General features: G+C 34.8%; 1 protein-coding gene across 1 annotated transcript; it reads right to left on the reverse strand.

Moving 5' to 3' along the window:
- Positions 1–17,956: 17,956 nt before the first annotated feature.
- LOC132312193 (GDSL esterase/lipase At4g26790) lies at positions 17,957–19,821 on the reverse strand. The gene is made up of 3 exons (XM_059810460.1): positions 19,342–19,821; positions 18,751–19,240; positions 17,957–18,212 (listed from the first exon to the last, which is right to left on the reverse strand). The coding sequence occupies exons 1-3, from the start codon at positions 19,705–19,707 to the stop codon at positions 18,019–18,021; spliced, it is 1,050 nt and encodes a 349-aa protein (XP_059666443.1). The 5' UTR covers positions 19,708–19,821; the 3' UTR covers positions 17,957–18,018.
- Between the last annotated feature and the right edge of the window lie 6,230 nt (positions 19,822–26,051).

Genomic DNA, 26,051 nt, shown 5'->3' on the forward strand with positions numbered 1-26,051 from the left:
ATACATGATCCAGACAAGTTTGAAAACACTTTCTAGCCCCGTTCAAGCACCTAAGACATACCAAGACAAGGAGGAACTTCAAATGACACTCCAAGGAGGAATTTTCCATGAAAATTCATAAAAATCGCCCAAAAATAGGTCAAAAGTTGAAACTTGAGTGTTTTATGCAATGTGGACATGTACGCAAACGTAGAAAGACATTTAAGACGAGTTCCAATGGTCCGCGGCTTCAAAATGCCAAGAATGCAAAATATGACCTCTCAATGGCCAAAAAAATGAAACCATAATGCGAAACTTAGAATGAAATGGTGTTTAGCCCTTGGCTACACCTCATGCATGATCATAGAAACCCTATGAAAAAGAAAGAATGGAATTCCTACACCCGATGCAAAAGTTATGAAGAAAAGACTTATGAATTTTCAATATTTTCATAATAACTTTGAGAATAAAAGTACATAGAATACAGGTTACATGTCATTGGCCTCCGACCTCATCATATACATGTTGAATATAATGAAAAGGAGTGTACTTATGTACACTTTACAAATTTAGAATCAGAGAATACAAGTTACATACATTAGGCTATGAAATGATAGTTCATGCTAACATTTGCATGAAATGGAAACTGAAAAGCTAGAAGCCATCCCACTGAATAGCAAGCATCACGAACCATGTCTTCATACCTGATCAAACCACCCAGTAACTTCGGGGTGAGTAAACAAGTTAACTTGTAGAGAATGAGCATGCATCGACTCGATTTCTTTAGAGATTTTTAGGACTAACATGATATAGTTTAAAAGGGATCATGCCACCTAACATCTATGTCAAATATTAGACTCATGGATCATCCTAAGTTACCATTGAGCATAAGTAACAAGAATTATGATATATCTACATATATGAAGCAAGTTAAGATTGGGATAATCCAAAGAACACGACAAGAATAACGTATGGAATGAAGAACAAGGCATAATGTCTATGTAAGTAAACAAGATTGGGATATTCCAGTTAACACGATGTGAAGTATACTATGCGATTAAACAAGGATAGGACATTCCATGAAACACGAAAAGAGATTATACATGAAGTCAAGAACAAAGCATAATATCTATGCAATTATACAAGGATGAAATATTTCATATAACACGAAAAGAGGTTATACGTGAAATCAAGAACAAGGCATAATATCTATGCAATTTAACATGATTGGAACATTCCAAGTAACACAATAAGGAAAACACATGAATCCAAGAATGAGGCATAATATCTATGCAGTTTAGCAAGATTGGAGCATTTCACATACACGACAAGTTTAAATCTTCAAGGAATAGCAACTTGAAATTTAAAGAGTGAAATCAACAAATGTGGAAACTCGAATATCGCCCAGATTAAAACCGTACTCTTCATATCACTTTAGGGCTACTAACCCATGGATACCTTTCCCCTAGTGCGCACTATAGTGTAGGAGGACAATCCCCCATACTAGAACCAAGTCCTAGCCATGACAATTCTTGATTGATATCCCAAGTCTCCAAATTAACAAGTTGTGCAAGTCAAGATTGTATCAAAATATAAGAAATGCATTAACCTCATATCATGCACAACCAAGATTTTGGAATACACAAGTCATGCCCTAGATTCACAACTATGATGGCATGTGAAATGTCAAGAAATCAAAGTGTGCATCCATATAAACTAGAACCAAGATATATAGTACGAGAAATCCATCGAAACAAATACATTACAAGTATAAGATACATGATTCAATTGTATACGAAACAACACATGTGTATATAAACAGTTCCAAGACAAATGAGCATGTTCATTAAGTACATTAATGAAACCAAGATATAAGAAGTCTAGATACATGATATCAAGGCATGATTAACTCGAAGGAGACATAAAAGGAAATTTAATCTACTTAAGGGATTAAATTATCAAGGTTACATGGCAAGTCCAAGCGTTCTACGAACAAGTTATGTCAAGGATCATGTCAAGGCCAAGTTCAATGTCAAGTTTCAAGTTCATTTCATACACGACACAACCATGTGAGTTAAGTTCCATACAAGATAAATGAATAAATATAAGTTTCAAAACTTATCCGATTATGCTCAATGTAATACACGTGAAGGAACTTATCAAGAAAATCATGAATACAAGGTTAGAAACTTAATTAAGTGCATAGAACCATTAAATGGATTCTAATTATTTCATTTAATTAAAATCTTTAGATTTTGAAAGTCATCCAAATGGCCTCAATTTAATATATGTTTTACAACATGTCACAACTTGATTTAAGAACACGGTACATGTACATTTCATGCAAGGTATGGCCACGAGTATTAAACTTTAATACTAGAAAAATAATAATTGAAAGGATTCAAAACCTAATCAAATATTCTAGATTTAATATATGTGAAACTATATGACATGCATATCAAGAATTTCAAGTTGGAAATCCAATGGGATGAATAGTACACTTGGAGCAATTTAATTAATCTAATTAATTAAATATTACAAGATTTCAAAACTTCTCCGATTACTGTCAAATTAATCTATGTTGAAGAGTATGCTAAGGCCTAATATAATATGCTATCACTTGTTGATTTAAAGCTAGATAAGGCCACATGATTTAATATTTTATTCAAGATAAATATTAAATAAAATCTTCATTTTTTGTCCAAATAATCTAAATTTAATATATGTCAATCTACATATCAAGGGGTAATATTTTATCATGCCACATGATTAAACAAAGTTATGGACAGCCGGGAAAATTAAATCATTCACAAGAAAAATAAATAATAAAATCTCTAGATTTTGTGATTCAAGCATGCAATCAAGTTGTATAAACATCACAAGCATGTAATATAGCAAGAAAGTAAATTATAACACCCCCTACCTCAATTTGAGATGAAAACCCCAAATCCCCAACGGAAGAAAAGTGTTCCGAATCTGCCGAAACCGAAGGATTTTGTCGGGGACAACACGATCTATATGAATCCGAAGGAAGCCCCATGAAAATCACAACTTGACCTCAAACCCAAATTCAAGAAATGGTCAGAAATGAATTCTAATAAGGGGGAGGGGAAAAAAAAATATGAAGGCCGAAGACTTTTCACTTAGGAAAAGTAAATCAAAGGAGGAGAGAGAAAGTGGCAGCTCCATAGGCATCCATGGCTGCTTCAGGTCGTGCAAGGGGAGTGGGGAAGATGAAGAATGAAATATCTCATCCCCCTTTTATAGAAATCTCAAAAAGTGTCCCGAACGTGCCCTGTCGGGTCTGGAAAAGTGGATTTCGAGCAAATGCGCTCAAACGGAAAAAATCTGTGAACAAAAAAGATTTAAAATGAGAAAATATGAACAACGGAAAAAACGGCATCGAAAACTAAGTCCCGAGCAGAAAGTTATGCCCTGAACAAGTTCAGCGGCAACCGGGTCCAAAAACCCTGAAACTGGAGAAAAACGACCAGAACGGAATTCCAAGAGTCCATGACTTGATGAAATGTGAAAATGAATCCCATACAAGGATCCAGACTCCAGACGAGGCATTTTGCAATAACTTTCGTTAATTGCACAATAGCTCCTTCAAAAAGGGTTAACTACGAAACTGCCCCAGAATGAAAATATCTTCCAAAAGATATTTTCTTAGATGCCCCTGAAATAAAATAACTTCAAAAGATATTTACGAAAAACACCCTAAGAAAAGAAAAAGATTCTTAAGAATTGTGCATCCATACCCCTATGGACACCGGGAGTAACCAGAGTACTTTCTTACAAAAGTAAAAATACGTATTTCGAGAAAACCACTGAAAATGAAGACATGTGAAGTCAAAAACCAACTCCAAGCATGAAAAGTGAGGTTGTGCCAAAAACTGGCGAACGGGGAAAAGACAGAATAGGGAAAAGGACGAAATAGGGAAAAGGACAAAAGTGAATAGTGTCCCGAAAAGTGAAAATGCGGAAATGACTCGGTCCTCAAAGGAAGTTGTCAATCCGAACAAAAGAGTCTCAAAAACCATTTCCAAACACTCGAAATGACACAAAACGACGAGAAACAGAACTCAGAAAAGAAAATTAAACGGAAAAAAAATTTATCCGTAAAATTTCAAGAAAAAGGAAAGGGAGTCAAATTACCAGGTCATTACAATTGCTGCTGCAATAAGTTATTAATTCTATCACGATGGTACTCTCGCGGTGAGCTTACACCCTCAGTCGTTAAATCGGAAGCATACCTATCACATTTTCTTAATTATGTGGCTTCGGATGCGAGCTCATGATGGCTTTTTCCTAAATTATTAGTGTTATGACAAACACAGCGAATCGAGAATAAATCAAGAAACATTATAGAAAAGTTCACACCACACACAAAGAACGCAAAGATTTAGAGTGGTTCGCCTAAATCCACGGGGGAGATCCGATAAAAGTCTTCACGATGCGAAAAATATGAGATTACAAGTTTCAGATCCTCACTCTCTTTCTTTGCGATTTTCAGTGTCTCTCTATATCCCAATTTAAACCCTAAATGCCCTTATCTATCAGTACTAATTTAGGTCTATGACCCACAAGCAAAAACGAATCGGTGGGTCGTAAATTGGTCGCAGCGTGACCCGACACCAAATTCGGGCCACAACATCACAGTTAGTGATAACAAGAACTCAATGCTACTGTGACTACGACTTTTAACAAGAACCACAATAAAACAAAATGTCTAAACATTCCAATGGTGTTTGTAAGGAGAAGGGGGAGAGGTTGCAACATTCAGTTGGAAGGGAAACAAAGTGCTATTATTTCATTCTTGAACACCCCCTCTCCCCCCTTTTTTTTCCTCTATAAGAGAAAAAGTGGGACTAGGACCTATGACCATATTTAAACCGTACGGTTGACCTTATGATTGCTCATCCCCTCATGTGGTACTTCATCATACGATATATTAGCACATGCTAGATTATTGGAAAGTTTTCTTGCTTCTGTTAAAAGTAAGGGCTAAGTAAGAGAACCAGCTACCATTTAATCATTCAAATGACAAGTTTATTGGACTTCAAATTGCAAGAAGCATAAACAGAATTGAGAACAATGTTGCCGTGTGCAGCAGATGAAGAAGGCCATCAAGAAAAACCCAAGAAACTCACCTACATGATTGAATTGTAAATTTTCCTTCTACACTTGAGAATTTTTGGGTCTGTCTCAGATCCCTGGATTAGGTTGTTTCATGCATGTGTGATCAGACATCAAAGCCAACAATCTCCAGGCTCTCAGTCTCTCCTTCAATGTATTTGTTATTTGTTAATGAAAAAGTTTATAGTTTCTGTTCAGTGACTATATTTTGTTCAATATTGATCAACGTTTTTTTATTTCTTATTTTTTATTTTTATTTTTATTTTAATCTTCCTACATAATATGTTGTATCTTATTTGGATCTTTTCTTCTTCATTTCATCCGAGAAATTGAAAAATTATCTCTTGTTGTTTTAGACTTTTGTGAAATGCCTACCTGAGAATCAATGATTGCTCGACTCTTATGCACACAATCTATCATTCTATATATTAAATGCTCGTCTTGATTTCATTCAGCAAAGAAAGATCTCCTTTTTAATAGCATATGCTGAAAATAAATATATTTTTGCTGACTGAAATAAAGTGACAGCATATTCTCAACTGTCAAATAAATTTTGTAAGTTCATCGGCATATATAAGACTACAAGTTTAATCAGATGGAACTGCTTCAAAGATATAACTCCTTTATGAAAAATTGTACCTAATATAACTATCTCAGAGCTTGTTTTCAATAAGTTTTAAGATACTTCATTTAGGCTAATTATCATACAAAATGCAATATCGATTGTGGAGCGGAGGTTATCTATCTTCATGTAGACTTGAATATTTTCTATTCACTTTATGCATATGCTTGATGCAAACTTCTTCAGCCACCTTGTGCAGTCATTACTAGAAAATGTCTCAGGAAACTTTGATTTCTTCATCCCAATTTGTAATCATTCTAGTCAATTTATAGTTGAGTTTTAAACAATCTTGAAAAAGACTAGCAGAAGTGTTGATGCTAAAATCGGCTGACTAGAGCCGATCTTGATTTGATGTAATGCGGGCGTGCCAGAACCAACTATATGGTTCAATTGTGAATTGTCAACTTGCAGTCTCTTCGGGATAGTTGACTTCAGGCGATTATAGGAGAAAGAGAACAAATAGACTCCCTAATGAGTTCTAAATGCCTTAGTTAAAAGGACTTTTCAATGAATAAATAATAGTATCATTAAGATAATAGAAAAAGGGATAAACAAATATAAAAAGAAAGATTAAGAAGAGAGAGACAGAGATCGAGATCGAGAGATTGAGATAGATAGATATAGATGAAAAAGAAATAGCAATGATGCTATTTTAGTAAAGGCTTGAGAAAGCAAACAAAATAATAATAAGATTCTGAGGGTGCTGGACCCCTATCTCAGCATGCCCTTTTGTTTATTTATAGAAATTATTAGTAACAAATTCCTACCAACAAGTATTCTAATTACAATAAAACTCTATCTTATCACTAAATTTAAATTCAAACTAAAGTTACTAGATAAACATTGATTTTTAACAAAAATCTAATTCAAAAATATTTAAAAAATACTCTAACCGATCTGTAGCGCTCTTGCACATTGCATGTAACTTTACTCTATGTAGAACCTGCCATGTCACTGTTACTTGTAATCCATGTTCATGTATAACATTGATGAGTTTTATTTCAACTGAATTGTTAATCCAAACCACCTTTAGCCCAATCATAAACCATGACTCAAATACCTGTTGTGGTTTTGTGGAGTCTGATTAGGTGGAAGATTTTTAGGAATATTTAATTATATGGAAACTTCAAGAGTATTGAATTTTAGGGAAAATTCAATTTCCGAATCTGTTAGAGAAAATTCAGTTTCCTAATCTGATTTAACTTCCTTATTGGTTTAAGGAAAATCCAGTTTCCTGATCTGATTTAATTTCCTTATTGGTTTTGGATTCTACAAAAGGCAAATTTTTGTAGGACAAGTTTGGGGACTCTATAAATAGGGTGAGAAAGTTAGAAAAAAATGTGTGCCAATACAAGATAGAGCAATTGAGAGAGATTGAGAAAGAATTTTCCTTGTAATTCTTCATCTTTTTCATAGTGAATTTGTTCAGTGTGCTCCATAGACGTAGCCCTAAGATTTGGATGAACCATGTATATTTTGTGTTCTTGGGTGTGATTTTTTTTTCTTTGTGATTGCTTAATTATTTTTCGAATAACGTGCGTTGTTATTTTGCGTTTCCGCCACAACAATTGGAATCAAATTCTGTTGATTGTGTGTAGTGCAACTCTAACAACTGGTATCAGAGCCTTTGGTTGAGAACGTAGGACATATAAGGTGTTTGCTAAAAGTCTTTTGATCAGATCTATCCGTTCAAGTGGGAGTAATGGCACCAGAAGATAAGACATCCACATCCATGATCGAGAAGTTCGATGGCACAAACTTCAGCTTCTGGAAGATTCAAATTAAAGACCTCTTGTTTCAGGAAAATCTGTATCAACCTTTGTGAGAGAAGCCAGAGGATACAAATGATACAGATTGGGAATTACTTGATAGGAAGGCTCTTGGCACGGTCAGATTGACGTTGTCAAAGTCAGTCGCTTTCAACATCAAGAATGAGAAGACGATGATGTCTCTCATGGCAGCCTTTTCTAGTATGTATGAACAGCCTTTTGCAGCGAACAAGGTGCACTTGATTAAGAAGTTGTTTAACATGAAGATGGTCGAAGGTGGTAAGTTCAACGAACATCTAAATGCGTTCAACGCGATAGTTGGGCAATTAGAGTCTGTTGATATCGACTTCAAAGACGACGTCCGAGCACTGCTAATTCTAAGGCAGTTACCCGAGATTTGGAGTGGCACAGTTACAGCGATCAGTAGCTCTGTAGGGAAGACCAAGTTGAAGTTTGATGAAGTTATGAGCATGATTCTGACTGAAGAAATCAGAAGGCAAACAGTAGGGGTTTTCACCAGTGGTTTGGCGTTGAATGTTGAAAGCAGATGTAAGGGTTCAAACAAGAAGAAGGGCAATAATAATAGAGACAGAGGCAGATTGAAGTCAAGGAATGGAAGGACATAGTCTCAAAATTTCAGGAATTCTATAAATCTCAGTGACGTTGAGTATTGGAGTTGTGGAAAGAAGGGACATTACCGTGTTGATTGCAGACTGCCAAAGAAAGGAACCAAAAGAAAAACTGAAGCAAACTTTGTCTTAGAAGAATCAGATGATGCATTGATATGCTCTTTGGAGAGCAAGGCGGAGTCATGGGTTTTAGATTCTGGCGCATCGTTTCATAGCACCTAAAACAAAGAGCTATTTAATAGTTATGAACCAAGTAACCTTGGTATGGTGTATCCTAGTGATGATCAGCCTTGCAGCGTCGTTGGCAAAGGTGAAGTGCAAATCAAGTTGAATGGGTTAGCTTAAAAGTTGAAGGATGTGAGATACATCCCTGACTTGAGGAAGAATCTGATTTCGGTGGGACAATTGTCAGATGAAGGTATTGTTACAACTTTCAATGGAGACTCGTGGAAAGTTTCCAAATGCGCTATGACTATTGCACGTGGTAAGAAATCTGGCACTCTCTACATAACTACCAGTGCTTGTGGGTCTATAGTAGTTACAGAAAATAGAGAAGATCACAACCTTTGGCACCAGAGACTAGGTCACATGAGTGCAAGGGGACTCAAATTATGCACTAAAAGGGAAAACTACCAGGCATACGGGCAATTGATATTGACTTCTGTGAGAGTTACGTGATGGGCAAGCAAAAGAATATCAGTTTTAAGAAGAGTGGCAGAAATCTCAGAAAGGAGAAACTTGAGCTAGTTCACGCAGACGTTTGGGGGCTAACCACTGTTTCATCCATTGGTGGAAAATCCTACTTTGTGACTTTCTTTGATGATCACACGAGGAAGGTATGAATTTATTTTTTGAAGCACAAATCTGAGGTATTTGATGTGTTCAAGAAGTGGAAGGCCATGGTAGAGAATGAGACATGTTTGAAGATCAAAATGTTGAGATCAGACAACGGTGGTGAGTATGAAGATACTAGGTTCAAGAAGTTCTGTTTTGATAATGGGATCAGATTAGAGTGGACTGTGCAAGGAACCCCACAGCAGAATGGGGTGGCAGAACGGATAAACGGAACATTGACAGAAAGGGCCAGAAGTATACGCATACATACGGGTCTATCCAAACAGTTTTGGGCAGAAGCGGTCAATACAACATCCTACCTAATAAATCGTGGACCATCGGTGCCTTTGGAGCATTGAATACCAGAAGAGGTATGGAGTGGCAAAGAGGTAAATCTTTCATGGTTGAAAATTTTTGGTTGTATTGCATATGCGCATATTAGTGACCATGCTAGGGGAAAGCTCGACCCCAAGTCACTAAAATGCATCTTCATTAGGTATGGCGGAGATGACTTTGGTTATCGACTCTGGGATAATCAGAACAAGAAAATTATCAGAAGTAGAGATGTGATTTTCAACGAGAAGATGATATACAAGGATAGAGATGCAACACAGTTAACTAGTCTTGTACAGAGTAAGCCTGAGTTTGTTGAGTTGGATGATGATCCAGAGAGCATTGATGCGGAGCAGACAGATGAGGGTTCTTGGCCAGAACTCACAGAGCATAGTTCACCGCAGATGCCAACTCCTATGCCTGCACCTAAAAGGTCTACGCGACCTCATGTACCGAATAGGAAGTATTTGGATTATATGTTGCTCACAAATGATGGTGAGCCTGAATGCTATGATGAAACATGTCAAGTTGAAGGTGCTAGCAAGTGGGAGCTTGTAATGGAAGATGAGATAAAGTCCCTTATCTCTAACAAAACATGGGAACTAGCTAAGTTGGCCATGAGGAAGAAAGCACTTCACAAAAAATAGGCGTACAAGGTAAAAGAGGAACACGATGGTTCTAAGAGATACAAGACGAGAATGGTGGTTAAAGGTTTTCAGCAAAAGCAAGGCATTGACTACACATATATTTTTTCCTTGGTTATGAAACTGAGTATCATTCGCTCAGTTCTTAGCATTGTTGCAGCAGAGGGGTTGCACCTTGAGCAGTTAGATGTCAAAACTGATTTCCTTCATGGTGACCTTGAGGAGGAGATTTACATGCAACAACCGGAGGGTTTCTCAGTCAAAGGGAAAGAGAAACTAGTGTGCAAGTTGAAAAAAAACTTATATGGTTTGAAGCAAGCCCCAAGGCAGTGGTATAAGAAGTTTGATGATTTTATGAAGCGACATGGCTACAACAAGTGCAATGCTGACCATTGCTGCTACTTTAAGAGGTTCAAGTCAAGTTTCATTATCCTTCTACTTTATGTTGATGACATATTAGTGGCAGGTTCTGATTTTGAAGAAATTAGCAAATTGAAGAAGCAGTTGTCTAGTGAATTCGAGATGAAGGATCTTGGTGCAGCGAAGTAGATTCTTGGGATAAGGATTAGCAGAGACAAACATAAAGGTATTTTGCAGTTGTCTCAGGCTGAGTACGTTGAATGGGTTTTGAAGAGGTTCAACATGAATAATGCTAAGGCGGTGAGTACTCCCTTAACTAATCACTTCCGCTTATCTCAAGATCAGTGTCCGAAGACAGAAGATGAGAAAAATTTCATGGCTAGAATTCCATATGCCTCAGCCATTGGAAGTTTAATGTATACCATGGTGTGCAGAAGACCAGACATTGCATATGCAGTGGAAGTAGTAAGTAGGTTCATGAAGGATCCGAGCAAGCTACACTGGGAAGCAGTAAAGTGGATATTGAGATATCTACGGGGTACCACAGACAGATGTTTATGTTTCAGAAGGGGTGAGGTAAAGCTACATGGTTATGTACATTCAGACTTTGTTGGGGAGGTGGACCACAGAAGAAGTACTACCGGGTATGTGTTCATGGTGGATACAACTGCAGTTAGTTGGGTTTCGCAAATATAGAGGATTGTAGCGTTATCTACTACAAATGCAGAGTATGTGGCGATGACAGAGGCTAGTAAAGAGATGATTTGGTTACAAGGTTTGTTGATAGAGTTTGGATTCGAACATGAGAAGAATGTTTTACACAATGATAGTCAGAGTGCGATACATCTGGCAAAGAATTTAGCATGTCATTCAAGGACCAAGTGTAATACCCCTAGTTTTAAAAGGGTTATAATTGGAATTTTAATATTTAGTTATTGTTTTTATTATTTATTTTATTTGCTTTTGGTATTTATATGGCTAGGTGTTTTTCTGAATTAAAGTAAGTGTTGGGTGAATTTAAATGTTTATGACTTAAATTGATTTGTTAATTGTTTTATTTTTATTTGATTTAATGGTTAATTGTATTTGACGTTGCCTTATTTGGTTATTTGTTCTATTTAATTTAATTGTATTTTTATTTTTCTGTAATTGAATTAAATTCATTTTAAATGGATTAAATGTTGTGTAATTTAAAGGATTTAAAGGAGTTTAACTTATTAATGAATTAAATTATAATGTTAAATTAGGATTGAAGTCTGGTATCTCACGCCGACTAGAATTAGGGTTTTGTTTCAATCGTGGGTAGGATTTGGCTTAGGATTTCTTGATGCTTATATATACATAACAGTGTGTCACCTTAGGGTTGGCAGCAAACACATACCCTATTTACGTTTAGAATTATAAAGAGAAAACAGAGAGGAACAGAGAGAGATTGTGAGAAACAAACAGAGCCACTTTGGTGAAGGTTTGGCCGTGGCTTGAAGGACGGATGTAGGAGAAGGGAAGATGGAGCAATAGGAGATTTAACAGTGAATTGGATCGCCGGAAAAACTTAGAATGACGGCAATAGAGTTTTGAATCCAAAACTATAAAGGCAAGTTATTTCCTTTCTCTTTCCCGTTGCCTGTGTTCTGTGCATCCTTAGACTGTCTCTAGGGTTTTAATTGATCAATAATTAAATTATACATGTTTGTTATATGCTAAATCAGATGTCTATATGGGTTGAATTATTCTGTTAAAGTTCTTGTACCTCTGGTTTACAGTTTGGAGTGGAAGCATGTTTAATCGGTTAAGGTTTTAAACACTGTAATTGAATTGAACTATTATGAACAAGTCATGGGGATGTTAATGGGATGTTATAAGACCTTAGGTTCAGTTTTGAAGAGGAGCAGAGGAGTTGGAATGGAACTGTAGTTGAAAGATTGTATTCAATGTTTGATCGTAAAAGCGTGTTAAGACGATTGTTGTTTTTGTTGTTGTTTTAATTCCTACTGTTATAACAAACTGATGGGATGCTACTGGGTGTTAATTAAACTCCTAAGATCAGTTTTAAAGACCAACAGAGTGTTAGGAATAGACCAGAAATGAAGTGGACGGACTGAAACAAAGCAGGAACGGACTGAAGCTCGCAGAGGGGGAAAGAGACGGCTCCACAGAGGGAGGAGACGGCTCCCCCATGAGTAGAGCCTGCTCTAGAGGAAGTAGAGTAGGATCTACCTCTAAAAGAGGCGGCTCTAGGCAGGTTAGAGCCTACTCCACTTATTTGGAGAAGGCTCTATGATCCTATTTGTGTTCTGGGGCTGTTTGTGTGTTGTTTGGTTCGATGGTGGTTTTTCTGAGCTGTGTTTGGGTTAGGGAGAAGGATTTATATATTAATTCAAGAAATATTAAAGCCCTAGGATGCATTAATTTATTTATATGCTAAGGTTTTAAACTGTAGGAAAATCTAAGGCAAGACGCAGGCAGTTTACGGACTTAGCGGACCGAAAGGACTTAATTGTGCAAACTGCGTCTAGAAATTAAAAAGAGTTGGAACATGGATTCCAAGCATTATATTATGCTATACTAGAGCCATTTTTAATAAATTAAGGTCTTTATACTCAGGGGTTTAATCGTGGGAAGGAATACAGCAGTGCAGGTTATTAACGGATGAAAGAAGTTTAATTGTTTTTTTTTTTAGTTTAGCAATTTAACGGAGTATGTATATATTTGTAACTCTTATTGTGGTTGTATGCTAGGATCACTTAATTAACAAATTTGGTCTATGCATATCCTGGATGTTAATTGTTGAAATACTAAATACTTTTTTGCAATGCATGAATTTAAGCTTAGAATTTTTAAATTGCTGTAATATTAAGCATTACACTGCAATTATTTGGATTAGGGTTTAGACTTTAATTGTACTTAGGTTCTGCCAATCTAATTAGACGTTGGCCTGGAATTAATTGAAGAAATAAATGTATATTTTCTGTCAATTACCTGGATGGATGCTGGAATTTAACTTGACGAATTTGTAAACTTTGTCTCGTTTAATTACATGGATGGATTCTGGATTTTTAGTTGATGACTTGTTTAAATTCTGTGTTTATCAACTATATGGATACTGTGGACTTTATTTGATATACTGCCTAAATGTTGCATCATTTACGGATCATTTACATGTATGCACCAGTGTGGGACGGTGTCATACGGAGGGATGGATTAGGTCACAACGCTAATTCCTACCCATTCACACATACAGAATGGATTAACTAAAATAGTTAAATCCTATATGGTTTCATGTCCTGTCAACTAACACAGTTGAACGACATACTGGATGATTGTTTATATTTCTGTATTATGAAGGATAGGGTTTTAACTAAAACGTTTAAATCCTAATTTTATGTCATGTCATGGCAACGAACAGTTGAGCGGCACTACATTGGTTTGGATGGGAATTTATATATATAAATTATGGTACCGCGATCTGAGCTTGAGTCTTATAGTCGACGGTTTGGGTGCGTATATGCAGTAGGATGCGTAGTTAGCTATGTTGGTTGAGGTATACCCTGTTAGGCTTAGGTAGTCATGCCCACTCAGGTGCGTATTGCATGTTGCCTTCTATTCAGGTTGAGATCTTCAGCATAGTTTAGTGAGAGTCATGTAGTGTGGTTATATGTATATATCTATTTATGGACTATATAGATATGGTTGAGACATCTATGATGTATCTGCGTATCGGGTCTCTATTTGGATTGTAGTTAGGATAGAACTTGTTCGTGGGCCTGACCTACTATTATTTTTCAGGTAACGAACGGTTCCAAGTCTTAGATCTTGTTCGTACTGAGCAGAGACGACTTCTCATTCTCCCAACGACGTAGGCGGTTCTTGTATGGTTTAGTATTGGATTCTTTTCCGGTGATTCATTTCTCAATGATGATTTTATTAGGGGTCCACCAGATGGATTCCGGAGTTGTATTAGAAATGGAGAATTTAGATGTATCAAAATAATTCTTTATTAATTTAATTTTATTCTGAGGTTTCAGTATTTGGTTTATCATTCTACTTTCTTTTCAGCAAATTTTTATTTATTCCTGTTTCCTTAATTGTATTCTGTGTTCGTTTATTGCTAATTGGTTTGATATCCTCGGGTAATTGGGCGTGGGCCTGGCCAACTCGCATTCGGAAATCCAAGGATATCACACCAAGCATATAGGACTTCTGTATCACTTTATCAGATCTTTGCTAGAAGATGGGGTGTTAACACTTGAGAAAATACTTTGCACCAAGAATCCGGCTGACATGTTGACCAAGACAGTGACCATGGAGAAACTGAAGTTGTACGCAACTTCAGTTGGTCTTCTAGCTTGAAGACAGAAAGAAGCGCACCGACATGTATGGGACATGCATGAGAAGAAGATGGAATGGGTTTACAAGTGCTCCAGACTCCAAGTGGGAGATTGTTGTGGTTTTGTGGAGTTTGATTAAATGGAAGATTTTTAGGAAGATTTAATTATATGGAAACTTCAAGAGTACTGAATTTTAGGGAAAATTCAGTTTCCTAATCTGATTTGACTTCCTTATTGGTTTAAGGAAAATTCAGTTTCCTGATTTGATTTAATTTCCTTATTGGTTTTGGATTTTACAAAAGGCAAATTCTTGTAGGACAAGTTTAGGGACTCTATAAATAGGGTGAGAAAGTTAGAGAAAAATGTGTGCCAATACAAGAGAGAGCAATTGAGAGAGATTGAGAGAGAATTCTCCTTGTAATTCTTCATCTTTTTCATAATGAATTTGTTCGGTGTGCTCCATGGACGTAGCCCTAAGATTTGGGTGAACCATGTATATCTTGTATTCTTGTGTGTGATTTTTTTTTTTCCCTTTGTGATTGCTTAATTATTCTACGAATAACGTGCGTTGTTATTTTGCGTTTCTGCCACAATAACTGGAATCAAATTCGATTGATTGTGTAGTGCAACTCTAACAATACCATACACAGCCCAATGTTTGTGCAGCCCGAGCTTTCATCATTCATCAGGCCCATATACTCTTGGTCCATACCATCATGTCACTGTTTATCACGCCCAATTGGAGCCCAGACCTAATTACCAAAATGGGTGTCAACAAGAAGACAACCGCTTCCTACCTTTGGTTGTTGACCTCAAAATGACACTAGTTTTCGAATATGGTTTGTATGAACAAGTTAATTGTGTAAGATCATAAACTGCTAACTTCAGCTATAAAGAGTACTCAAGAATCTAAATTCCGCACTGCAGAAGCTCTGATAAAGGAAGATTTGAAATTCAAACACTTCAATAAAGAATTATGTTTAAGGTTTGATGAGAAATAAATTAGGGACAGTTGAAAATTGAGTAAAGAGTGTTTCGGGAAGAGAACTACGATTTATTGGAGCTATTTTGATGGTTGAAGTTTGGTTTAATTAAAAAGATAGTAATTTGTTTTAGTAAATTAATTAGAGATTAGAGTAAAGGAAAAAAAATTAGAGAATAAGTGGAAGAGGATAGAGAGAAGAGAAGTAAATAAAAAGGCAACAGTGAGTTTACCAAAATCATGGACTAATGCTTAGGGCTGGCTCAATGTTATTTGAAGCCTAAAGCAAAAAATCGAAATATGGCTTTGATTTTAATTGATCAATATAAAAAATATTGATATTCTTATATATAAAAAACATTTTTCTTGCTTTTTGAGATGCAAATTGCTGATTAAGTTTCCGTAAGATAGTTTAAATACGATGGCCAATTTTGATTCAAGCACATACAAAAGTGAAGTTAAAGAAGAAATTTCGAAGAAAATGAATGTGCATAGGAGTAGTTAACAAGTCTGAAGAAATACAAAGAGGTGTGAGAGAATGAAAAAATATATATATATATAGGAGAGAGAAGAGGCCTGAGAAAAATAAAATAGGAGAGAAAAGAGGAGATGAGAAGGGGTAAAAAAGAGAGGTAAAATAGGTGAAGATCTTTCACATTATACAATGTAAACTTATTTAATATAGGCCAATGTGGATAAATAATGTAATATTAAACAATTTAGGAAACTAATAGTAGAGCCCACCTAAAAAAACATCATTTTTCTAGTTGGGGCCTTAGTTGACCTCATAAATAACCTAATGATGAAGCCCTGCCCTACTAATGCTGCAATTTTTTATTCATTATTTGCCAGCAAGAGAGATGATTCAACAGCTTCTGTAACTTTTGATAGTGATAAGTCCTTACTATTGAATTGACTATCTAAACCCTTGAGTAAAATCTACATAAAAGAAGCCTAAAAAATACAAATAATGAAAATGTTCACTGCTACAGAATGGAGTAGCTTAATCAGTAACCTGCTACAATGATGTGAATGATGACAGTAGTGTTAATAGTACCTGCTGCGGCAGTAGCTTCCCTACTTTAATTATAGAACCTAAAAATAAATAATGCAAGTCTATCATGAGTGCATTTTCACTGGGCTTGTGCCCAACCTCTCGATCTAACAACAATGAGGACGGGAGCTTAGTCCACGGTGCACTGCGGTACCTATGTCAGGCAGCGCGCTACTAAAAATGCTTAACATATGTCTATGTTGCTTGTGTTTTGAGAAGCAAATACGAGCCCCTCTACTAGCTTTTTTATTGCTTTTTTCATCCTTTAAATAATAATATTTTGCAAGTAATTTAAAGAATACATTGATATTTTCTTGCCTTAACTACTAGAATTTATTATTATTGTTGTTGTTGTTGTTAATATAATCATGTTTCATTACTATCATTATATGTAGGACCCAAGCAACGAGAATGTGGTCAAGTGATGAAACGTGGAGGAGCATTTTGTTAGATAAGCATCTGATTGAGCTAGCTGAAATTTGCTGATCAAACTACATTTTCCCAAGAAATCAAAATGAAGGTGCCCATCCACTTTTTTTAAGGTGCTTGATTCACTGAGTATTTGATATATGAGTTTGTTATTGGCTAGATGCATCGATTAGCTTTTAGTTTCTGTTATATTCTTTTACCCACATAGTTTTAAAATTTCTTCAAACGATCTTTATGTATTATACAGATACAAGATTGTTATAGTAGTAGGTAATATAATATCTATTGAGCCTGAACTCCCGACTGTTTCTCTTAATAAAGGAAAGCAGTGATATGATGATGCTCGTGTAAGAAACTTTAGCTTTTCATTTGGACTAGTCGCCTAATTTCATAAAGAATGTCTCATAGCCCTACAGAGAAGCACCACGATTCACGAATAATTGAATATAATCTAATATATTGGTTCTTCATCTCTCTCCTCTGAGATAGAAAATGTAGACACGGAATCATTTATGGATTTCAACTCTTTTTAAAGGGCTGTTTTATAAGCAGTTCTGCGTTAAGGAGCCTCTACTATAGCGGAAGCCCATGAGATCACCTCATAGCACCTCTAGTGTCTGCTAAGTAAGTTACAAAAGAGCTTGAAAATAACATCTGTTTTTTCTTTCTTTTTTCTAGTGCACCTCCTTCACTGTGTCCCCTAGGTCTTTTATATGCCTTGACCAAGAAATATTGGAAAGATATAGAAGGTGTTGTGCTTGATTATGGACGAAGTGCAAATTTGGGGGAGTTTTTCTTCATGTTTGCAAAATCTTAATTTATAGGAAATTGTACAGTATCTAAATATATATATATATAAAAACAATTTGGACTAATTTTATTATGGTTACAAAAACTCAATAGACAATGGGACTGATCAAAGAAATTCAGCTAGGGAAGTCTTGACCACATGATCTGCAACAATACCATTCGTTTTCTCTGTGGGGTGGAAGGAATCCCAAAACACATATTTATCTGCATCTTGGCAGGTGAAGGGATTGAATCTGTTACACAAATAACCCATCTCAAACATTCCAGTCGCGCAACATGCAGTTGCTGCATTCTCAAATCCTGTAATTAGGAATAAAACTGTTAAATGCAGCGAAGGAAATGAGGACTGATGGTACTAATTAGTAATTATGTTAAGTGATTGAAATTAGTGATATGCATTCTAACTGAATTGAGGAATTAGCTAAAATAGACATTGTTAATATAATTTGAAATTATAAATATAACTATTGACTGTTTTAGAACCATATACCTTGAAACAAAGTTCATGCACTCCTTGTTATCTTATTTATGGATAAAGTCAACTTTGGATGTTTTTATATGGTGGTTTGTGTTAATAAGGGCAAACCAGTGCACAAGGCTCCTGCCACCACGTGGTCTAGGGAGCTTTAGATGTACGCGGCCTTTACTCTTTTGGGATATTGAAAATTTGAAGCTCCACCCAACAATTCATGGTGTCATGCCAGATTTTTAAGGGTAACGCATATCATGTAGGAACCAATGACCCAAGGCTGAATTTGCATGACCTGTTATATCATGCAATTCATGCTGCATCACACTGAAGGTGATTGAGGTGAAAATATGACCAAAAAAAACTTACCGAAAGAGTGAGGATTCCGAATGATTTCTAAGAGAATGTCATATGGATTTGAAAGCACCAATCTAATTCCTGGAAGCTCCAAGTTCAGATTAGCAACCAATCCTTGCAATTTCCAATTGAAATGCTTTGCTACATCATTGTACTCCTCTATACATTCACTTCCAGAGAAGAGATTTGTGGTTCTCTCCAATGGCAAACACCCCATTGGAGGAAGCCCGCCCAAAGACATCTTCCGGGCTCCAAGCTTGTAAAGCTCCGTGACGAAATTTCTCGCGATCCCCTCAAGAAAATGCTGATACTCTTCAACAGAATACACCGACGATCTTGTGGGAATTAAGTAGTAATTCTCTAGGAAATCATTGGTTCCCAAGCTTATAAGATACAGTGCTTGGTTAAAAATGTTGTTGGCTTTTTCATCGCCTAAATAGTCTCTCAGCCTCTTCTGGTATTCCTTGTAGTACTCTACTTCTTTCCACAGAGGTATTACAGACTGCAAGTACAGTTAATTACAAAAGTTTAGGTCTTCAGAAAATGCATAGCAGTGGGACTGTTCTATTCAAAAATTGAATGTAATTTTTTTGTCGGACTTACTAGCACATCAGATGTAGCATTATCATAACCTGTTCCGGCTGAAGCGAAGCAAACTCCTGTAGCAAAATCAGTTATGTTATACGTAGTATCCAAGTAGGCAGGTATGGCTGGTTTGACACCAAATGCCTCCGCGATGAAATCCGGCGGAACCCGACCGTTGGAAAACCGACCAGTGGCCCGACCGCCGTTGAAATCGCGACCGTAAGGCTCAAAGTTGCTCCTTAGGACCGTGGAGACGTGGTTGTTGTTCCCGGAATCTACGGAGGAGTCTCCGAACACGATGATGGTCGGAACTTTTGCATGGATCTCGAGGATTTGCAATAGGAACTGTAGTAATAGAAGCAGATGAATGGACTTGGGTGCCATATTTTTATGTTCTGCTTCACCTACTTATTACAGGGTTCAGAGTGCCAGTAGGAATAGTTATAGGAAGAGTGGTGGAGGGAAGTTGAATTTAGGTGGGACAAAGTTTGATATGAGTTCTAATTGCTATTTGCAGTGTTGGGTGAGAAAATGAAGAGGGAAGATGAGAAAGTGAGAGGACACTTCTGGTGTTTACTGTGGTAACTGAGATTGAATGCACTGTCAAAGTTTCATCAGTTTCTCATGACATTTGTACGGATTAAGGACAGTGTTGGTTGAAATATAACTTTTTCTTGTTCTTTTTCTTTTCTGGTCTTGAGAGAAATCAAACCTAAACTCAACCAACCTAAAGTAACTTCCAGGAAAAAATAAATAAAAAAAACCTACCGAAAGTAACTTGAGTCAGTCAAAATGTGTTTTGAGTGGAAATTAGATTGACTTTACACTAATGCCCTCTGGATCTTCCCATTAGCATTGCTTTTAGCTAAGATAGAATCATGAAAGTGCAAAAAAAAAATCATGGTTGGTGAAGTTGTATCCTTGACTAAGATCCATCTAGGGAACTGTTACTCAGCATGACGAGTTATCCAAGCCTGAAGTGATCTCAGTTTCACAACTATGACTGTGTTTGAAAGTTAAAAATTAGGTTAAAAGGTAAAGAGCTGTTTGAAAATTTTATCTTACTTTTTGGCAGCATATCCACTGGAACTAGCAAAGGAATGCAGATATATTTTTCACAGTTCCATTCTTAAAACTGGTTCAATTAAATTAATGTTCCATAAACTTGATTAGGGAATTGAGCACATCATATGGTGTGTCATATTCCTCCTATTATATGTTTGTTAAGGGTCATATCATATGTGATGTCATATTCGGATTTGGATCCTTTTAGGATCATCATTGTTTCTCGTGAAACTAGAGGACTAAGAAAAAATCACATCATTTGGTAATCACTTAACTACTCTGTACCTTTCGAGATATGGAGTCCAAAGAGAACAGAACATTTTTTTTGTGGGTTACCAAATGACGTGGCTTCTTTTTAGCCCTTAGATATAGTTTCACGAAAAACACGAAAGAGATCCGGTTGAAGAGGATCCCTATCCGTTATATTCCTCCAATTATTATTTGCAAGTAAAGGTTCATTCTCAAATTTAAATATTAGAAAAGAAGAGGGAACATCATATGGTGTGTCATTTTACTCATTCTCACATTTAAAAGATTGGAAAAAGAACCAAAGCCAACTTGGTGTGCTAGATGAGTTCTTCATAAATTTGCATTTTTAATCTGCAAAAAATGTAAATTTCAGTGATAGTTATACCAAGGTCACTCTCTGGCTTAGAATACTCTTTTAGATACTAAGAAGAAGTTTCAAAATGTTCTTGTGGCAATTTAAAAGATATTTTTTTTAGTATATTAGGACAAATTATATTTGAGGGAAAAAAAATATATAGAGTCAAAGAGGAGGGTCACCTGTTTCATGTGTCCTGCGGTTGTAACTGCCGTAGGGCACATGTGGTTGTAACTGCTTGAAAGATTACTGTCGGCTTCCTTCTTCTTTTTTTCTTTCTTTCTTTTTTTTTTTTTTTTTTTTTTTTTTTTGTTCTTGCTTAGTACTGAATCTACGCGTAGCTACTAATTAACCACTTCAATGACTTTTTAATAGGCAATTGCGAGTAACACAATACCGATGCATTGATAGTTCACTGAGTTAATGTCTCTGGTAGACGATTTTGGAGTATCAAATTTCGAACTCTCTGCATCTACCAATCTAATTCTCAACATTTCTTACTTCGAAAAAGAAAAAATGAGTAACACAATACAAATGGAGCAGGGTTAAAATTGTGAATTCAACAATTAGGGAAAGATTATATATATATATATATATATATATATATATATGGGTGTGTGTGTGTGTTTTTTTTTTTTTTTTTTCCTCCTATGGATATATATATATATATATATTATTTATTCCTCTGTTGGATATTTTTTTGCATAACATCATTTTTTTCCCTTTTGTTTGTTGGATTTAAGAATTTTATGCAACTCTTCTCTATTTCTGTCCTTTCTGTATTCTATTTTCAATCTCCCAGATTATGCTAATATGCTTTATTAATTTATTATGTAAATATAAAAGTCTCATGAATGAATTGTTGAGTATTATTGTTTTACACAATATATTCATTTTGGTATTTTTTTTCATAACCCAATTTAGTATATAATGCTTTAATCAATTGTTTTGGTTTGTGTGGATTCAAATCTGCTTATGTTCAATTCAAATATGAGTTTAAATCTATTTAATTTGTTATTTTTCGCTAGATTGCATTTTATAATAACACATGCATTTGTTTTATATATATATATAAAAAAAAAAAATTATATAATTATTTAGTTTTGTGGGCAAGACACCTTTAACTATTGATGAATTTATCTTACTTTTGCCAACGGATCAGTAACATAGCGGTATCGGTTCCTTACCTCTCAAAAGGAGATTAGGGATTCAAGTCTCATAGGAGACATGGGTGTGTGAATATCAATTAGGAAAACAAAAAGTTCATCTTACTTTTGGGGAGGACTAGTCCTTACTCCTATAAAATGACTGTTAATTGTGACGATTGTGCCCATGTTATTCTAATTTTGTTGTAAAGTAGAAAGGTTTAAGTTTTTATAAGGACAAGTGGGTGTGTCTGACTGTGATTTTGTCCAAAAAAAAAAAAAAAAGATTTATAATAATTTTAGGTTACTCACATTATAAATATTGGCAGGTACTTAGACAAGGTCGGAAATAAAAATAATGTTACAGGTTAGCCAAGTTTCGAGTTGGGTAATGATTTTTGTTTAAGTATTTACATTATTATCTACCATATTTCCTGCGTGTTCAATGCTCCTTTTCATGTTTTGGACCTTGCTTGTACTGATGTGTCTTCTTAGCTGTCATTTGCCTTGTACATTTGAACTTTTATTAGCGTACTCATAAAATGAAGGGGGGTATTCAGTGTGTCCGGTAGAGAGCCGTTGTAAAAAATAGATGATTTTAATGACTTATGCAAGGTATACCGGACACACCAACTATATTCCCCATACATTGCATATAACAAATGTTAATGCGTAACAAAGGCTTCAAGCATGTTTGGTGACCTAAACTAATTAAAAACACATGTTCCTGTTCTAACCAAGTTGCAAGCATTAAATGAGTATTAAATGAGTTTCAAATGCAGAGTGATGGAATTTGTGAGTGTTGTATTGCAGAGGATTCGTGGTTTGCTGAGCACCTTAGTGTCGAAGACAGGTTGGTGATATTGACGGGGGAAATTTATATATGAGATTTTATTCCTCAGTCCTCGCTACTTTAGCATATGCATGCATGTGCAAGAAAGGGATTCTGAAAAGAAAGGAGTATTATCCAAATATCTTGTTAATTAGTTAAATATAAAAATAATAATAATTCATACAAAAAAAAAAAATTTGTCACTTATTAAATGATGACACGTTATGGTAGGACTCGCTAGAGTAAAAACAGTGTTATTTGAATGATTAACTTTAAAAAAAAACATATGTAATTGATTGATAAAACACCGAAAATATTCTATATTCTCCTTTTGCGCTCTCTCTCTCTCCATTCCCTTAAAATCAAAGTGACATGCCAATTGAAAAAAAAATATTCAACATATAATAGATTTTTAATTTCACCATTTCAATTTTACCTCTAAAAAAGGAAAGATATGTAATGCTATTTGAAACTCAAATGGGTTAGAAACTTAGCAAGTACACGACTTTTTATAATTAAGTTTTCACTGATTTAATAGATTATAAAATTTGCCTTTAGAAAAAAAAAAAAAAAAATCATTAAAATATAATATATTTAGTGGGTTGTGTTGTTAGTGGGTTAAAGAGTGGGTATTTAGCCTGACGTGATCTGTTCCAAACTCCATTTATTCCTCCTCATTCTCTCTCCTCCAAATGCAATATTATAGTATGGGATTACTTCTCTACAGTTTAAAAGTACTTTTATTTTAAAAAATTATATTTAGATGTGTTTAGTAATTATTAAAAGCGCTTTTAATAGATTATCAAATTTATAAAATGTTTGAATTAAGCTAGAATTTGAAGCTTTTAAAACTAGGCTCTGAGTAGAAGTTGAATATTTTAGATAATTCTTTTTCATTAGTCAATTATGTTCTTTTTAATTTTTTATAAAGACAATTACACTCATTTCTTAATAAAATTGTTATTATCAAAAATCCTATTAAAGAATATTATTGTAAAATTAACAATAAAAATATTTTAAAAAATATTGTTAAAAAATAAATTAAAAAATAATTTAATTATGAAAAGTATTTATTATAATGTGTCATCAAACACGTAACATGTTTTTTACTTACACTGTTAATAAAAGTTTGTTTGTTTATTTGTTTATTTGTTTTTTTTTTTTTTTCAACAACAACCTTTAATGGGCTCTTAAAGTAAGGGTGTACATTGCTTACTAGGGAAAAAAAAAAAAAAATCACAGCCTTGAAAACTGGAAGAGTGGATCAATATAGGCATGGACGGTGTTTGGTATGAAATTTGTTTGCGCTGACAACATCAATTCCCTCTTCCCCCAAGCCAGATCTACACTTTTAAGGCCCTAAGATTTTGGACATTTCTATGACTATGACCAACTGCACAACTTGGACCAACCATACTTACATTTTACAACCTAATTTTGACCTAATTTTTAATGGACGATAACATACCTTAATGTAGGAGGAGTTGGTGTTTTGAAATCTTTTAAACTAAAAAATAAATAAAAAATTATTTCAATTTTAAAACATAAATTCCATACAAACGAAGATAACATTGAAGTCGCAAGAAAATATTATTCTATATTTGGGAATTGATTTTCTTACACCCTCTCTATTTCCCTTTTAATTCCTATTTATAGAAGTGTACAATTTCCCCTAATCTTCTATACTTTCCCTTGAAAGTAAACGTTAATGGGCCTCCTGTGTGGGGCGGTTCGTCCATCCAATTAGATCCCAATGTAGGCCCGGTCCTGTTATCTTTGACTTCCTTCGAATTGGGCCTGACCTTTGAGTCTTATTATTGGTGATGGGCTGGATCCATTGGGCATCTTGGGCTGGATCAGGTCTGGCCCAGCACCACTAACTTTTCCACCTCTTTAAACATATATTTTAGATTCTTTTTATAATAGTAATAATTAAATAAGGATGATTGCGTGCTGTAAAAAATTACAAATTGTCAAAAGTTGTTATCTCTTCGTTCACATACTGCATCTGATTTGAGAGAAACTCGAAGAAATTCAGAGGGTTAGCCCATTCGTGATACGCTGTCCCCCATGTCTCAAAAAGATTGCACACTGTCCATTTGGTTAATATATAAATCAAAGCTGAGTTCTTCATCGTAAATATGCATTTCAAATTTTTATTTAAAATAGTTGAGGAAGAGTTTGTCTAGTTGAATTGATTCACATCATAGTTTTAAAAAGTGTTTTAATTATTTGGGTATATTCTTAATTTGAAAACGAGCATTGCAATTTGCCATATATATAGTGATGGAAGAAGTTGGTTAAATTTTAGGAAAAACTACGCTTAAGTAAATTTATGAATCTTAAATAACAAATTAGTCTATTATTAAAGTTAATTTTTTAATTTGGTTGAGTTAGGTAAAATAATTATATATGTATTAAAAACTATTATTTAGGTCCAAAATATCCTCCAAACTCTTATTTCAAAATACCAAAATACCCTTCCTAAATCAAATCATTCTTTCATTTATAAAATTTAGAAAAACAAGATTTCTAAGTTGACTTTCAACTTGGCATTGGTGTATATATTACAAAAATAAATAAAATAAGAAACAACATATATATATATATATAATATAAATTTTGTGCAAATCTTTTTTAACAACATCTCCTGATCCATATCGGTTCAAACATGCAAATATTAATATAGAAATAATTTAATGGAAATTAAATATGTGTAGAATTTTTTTTTTTTTTTTTTTTTCTTCAGTTAGTGGAAATTCATCTTTTATATATATATATATATATATAATTTTATTTGCACATAACTTTATCTATATCTCCTAATTCATACCAGTACAAATCTGCAAATGTGAAAACTAACTTTTCCTGTGAATGTGTATATACACGCACAGTACACACGAGAGAGGAAGATTATGAAAAAAACTAAATAGTTGCTTCAGTAAATGGAATACCAGCAAATCATTTATTTATTTATTTATAAAACAAGTGTAATTAAATGAGCAAAAAAATTGATAATCATCTTAAGGCATACACCACAGCAAAGACAATTTATATATTCTTGAGTTTAATTATATTTTTC

This window comes from Cornus florida, unplaced genomic scaffold, assembly GCF_030987335.1.
Source record: "Cornus florida cultivar Cherokee Brave unplaced genomic scaffold, ASM3098733v1 CherokeeBrave_3.0.0_Hap2_Chr06, whole genome shotgun sequence".
Taxonomy (NCBI): Eukaryota; Viridiplantae; Streptophyta; class Magnoliopsida; order Cornales; family Cornaceae; genus Cornus; species Cornus florida.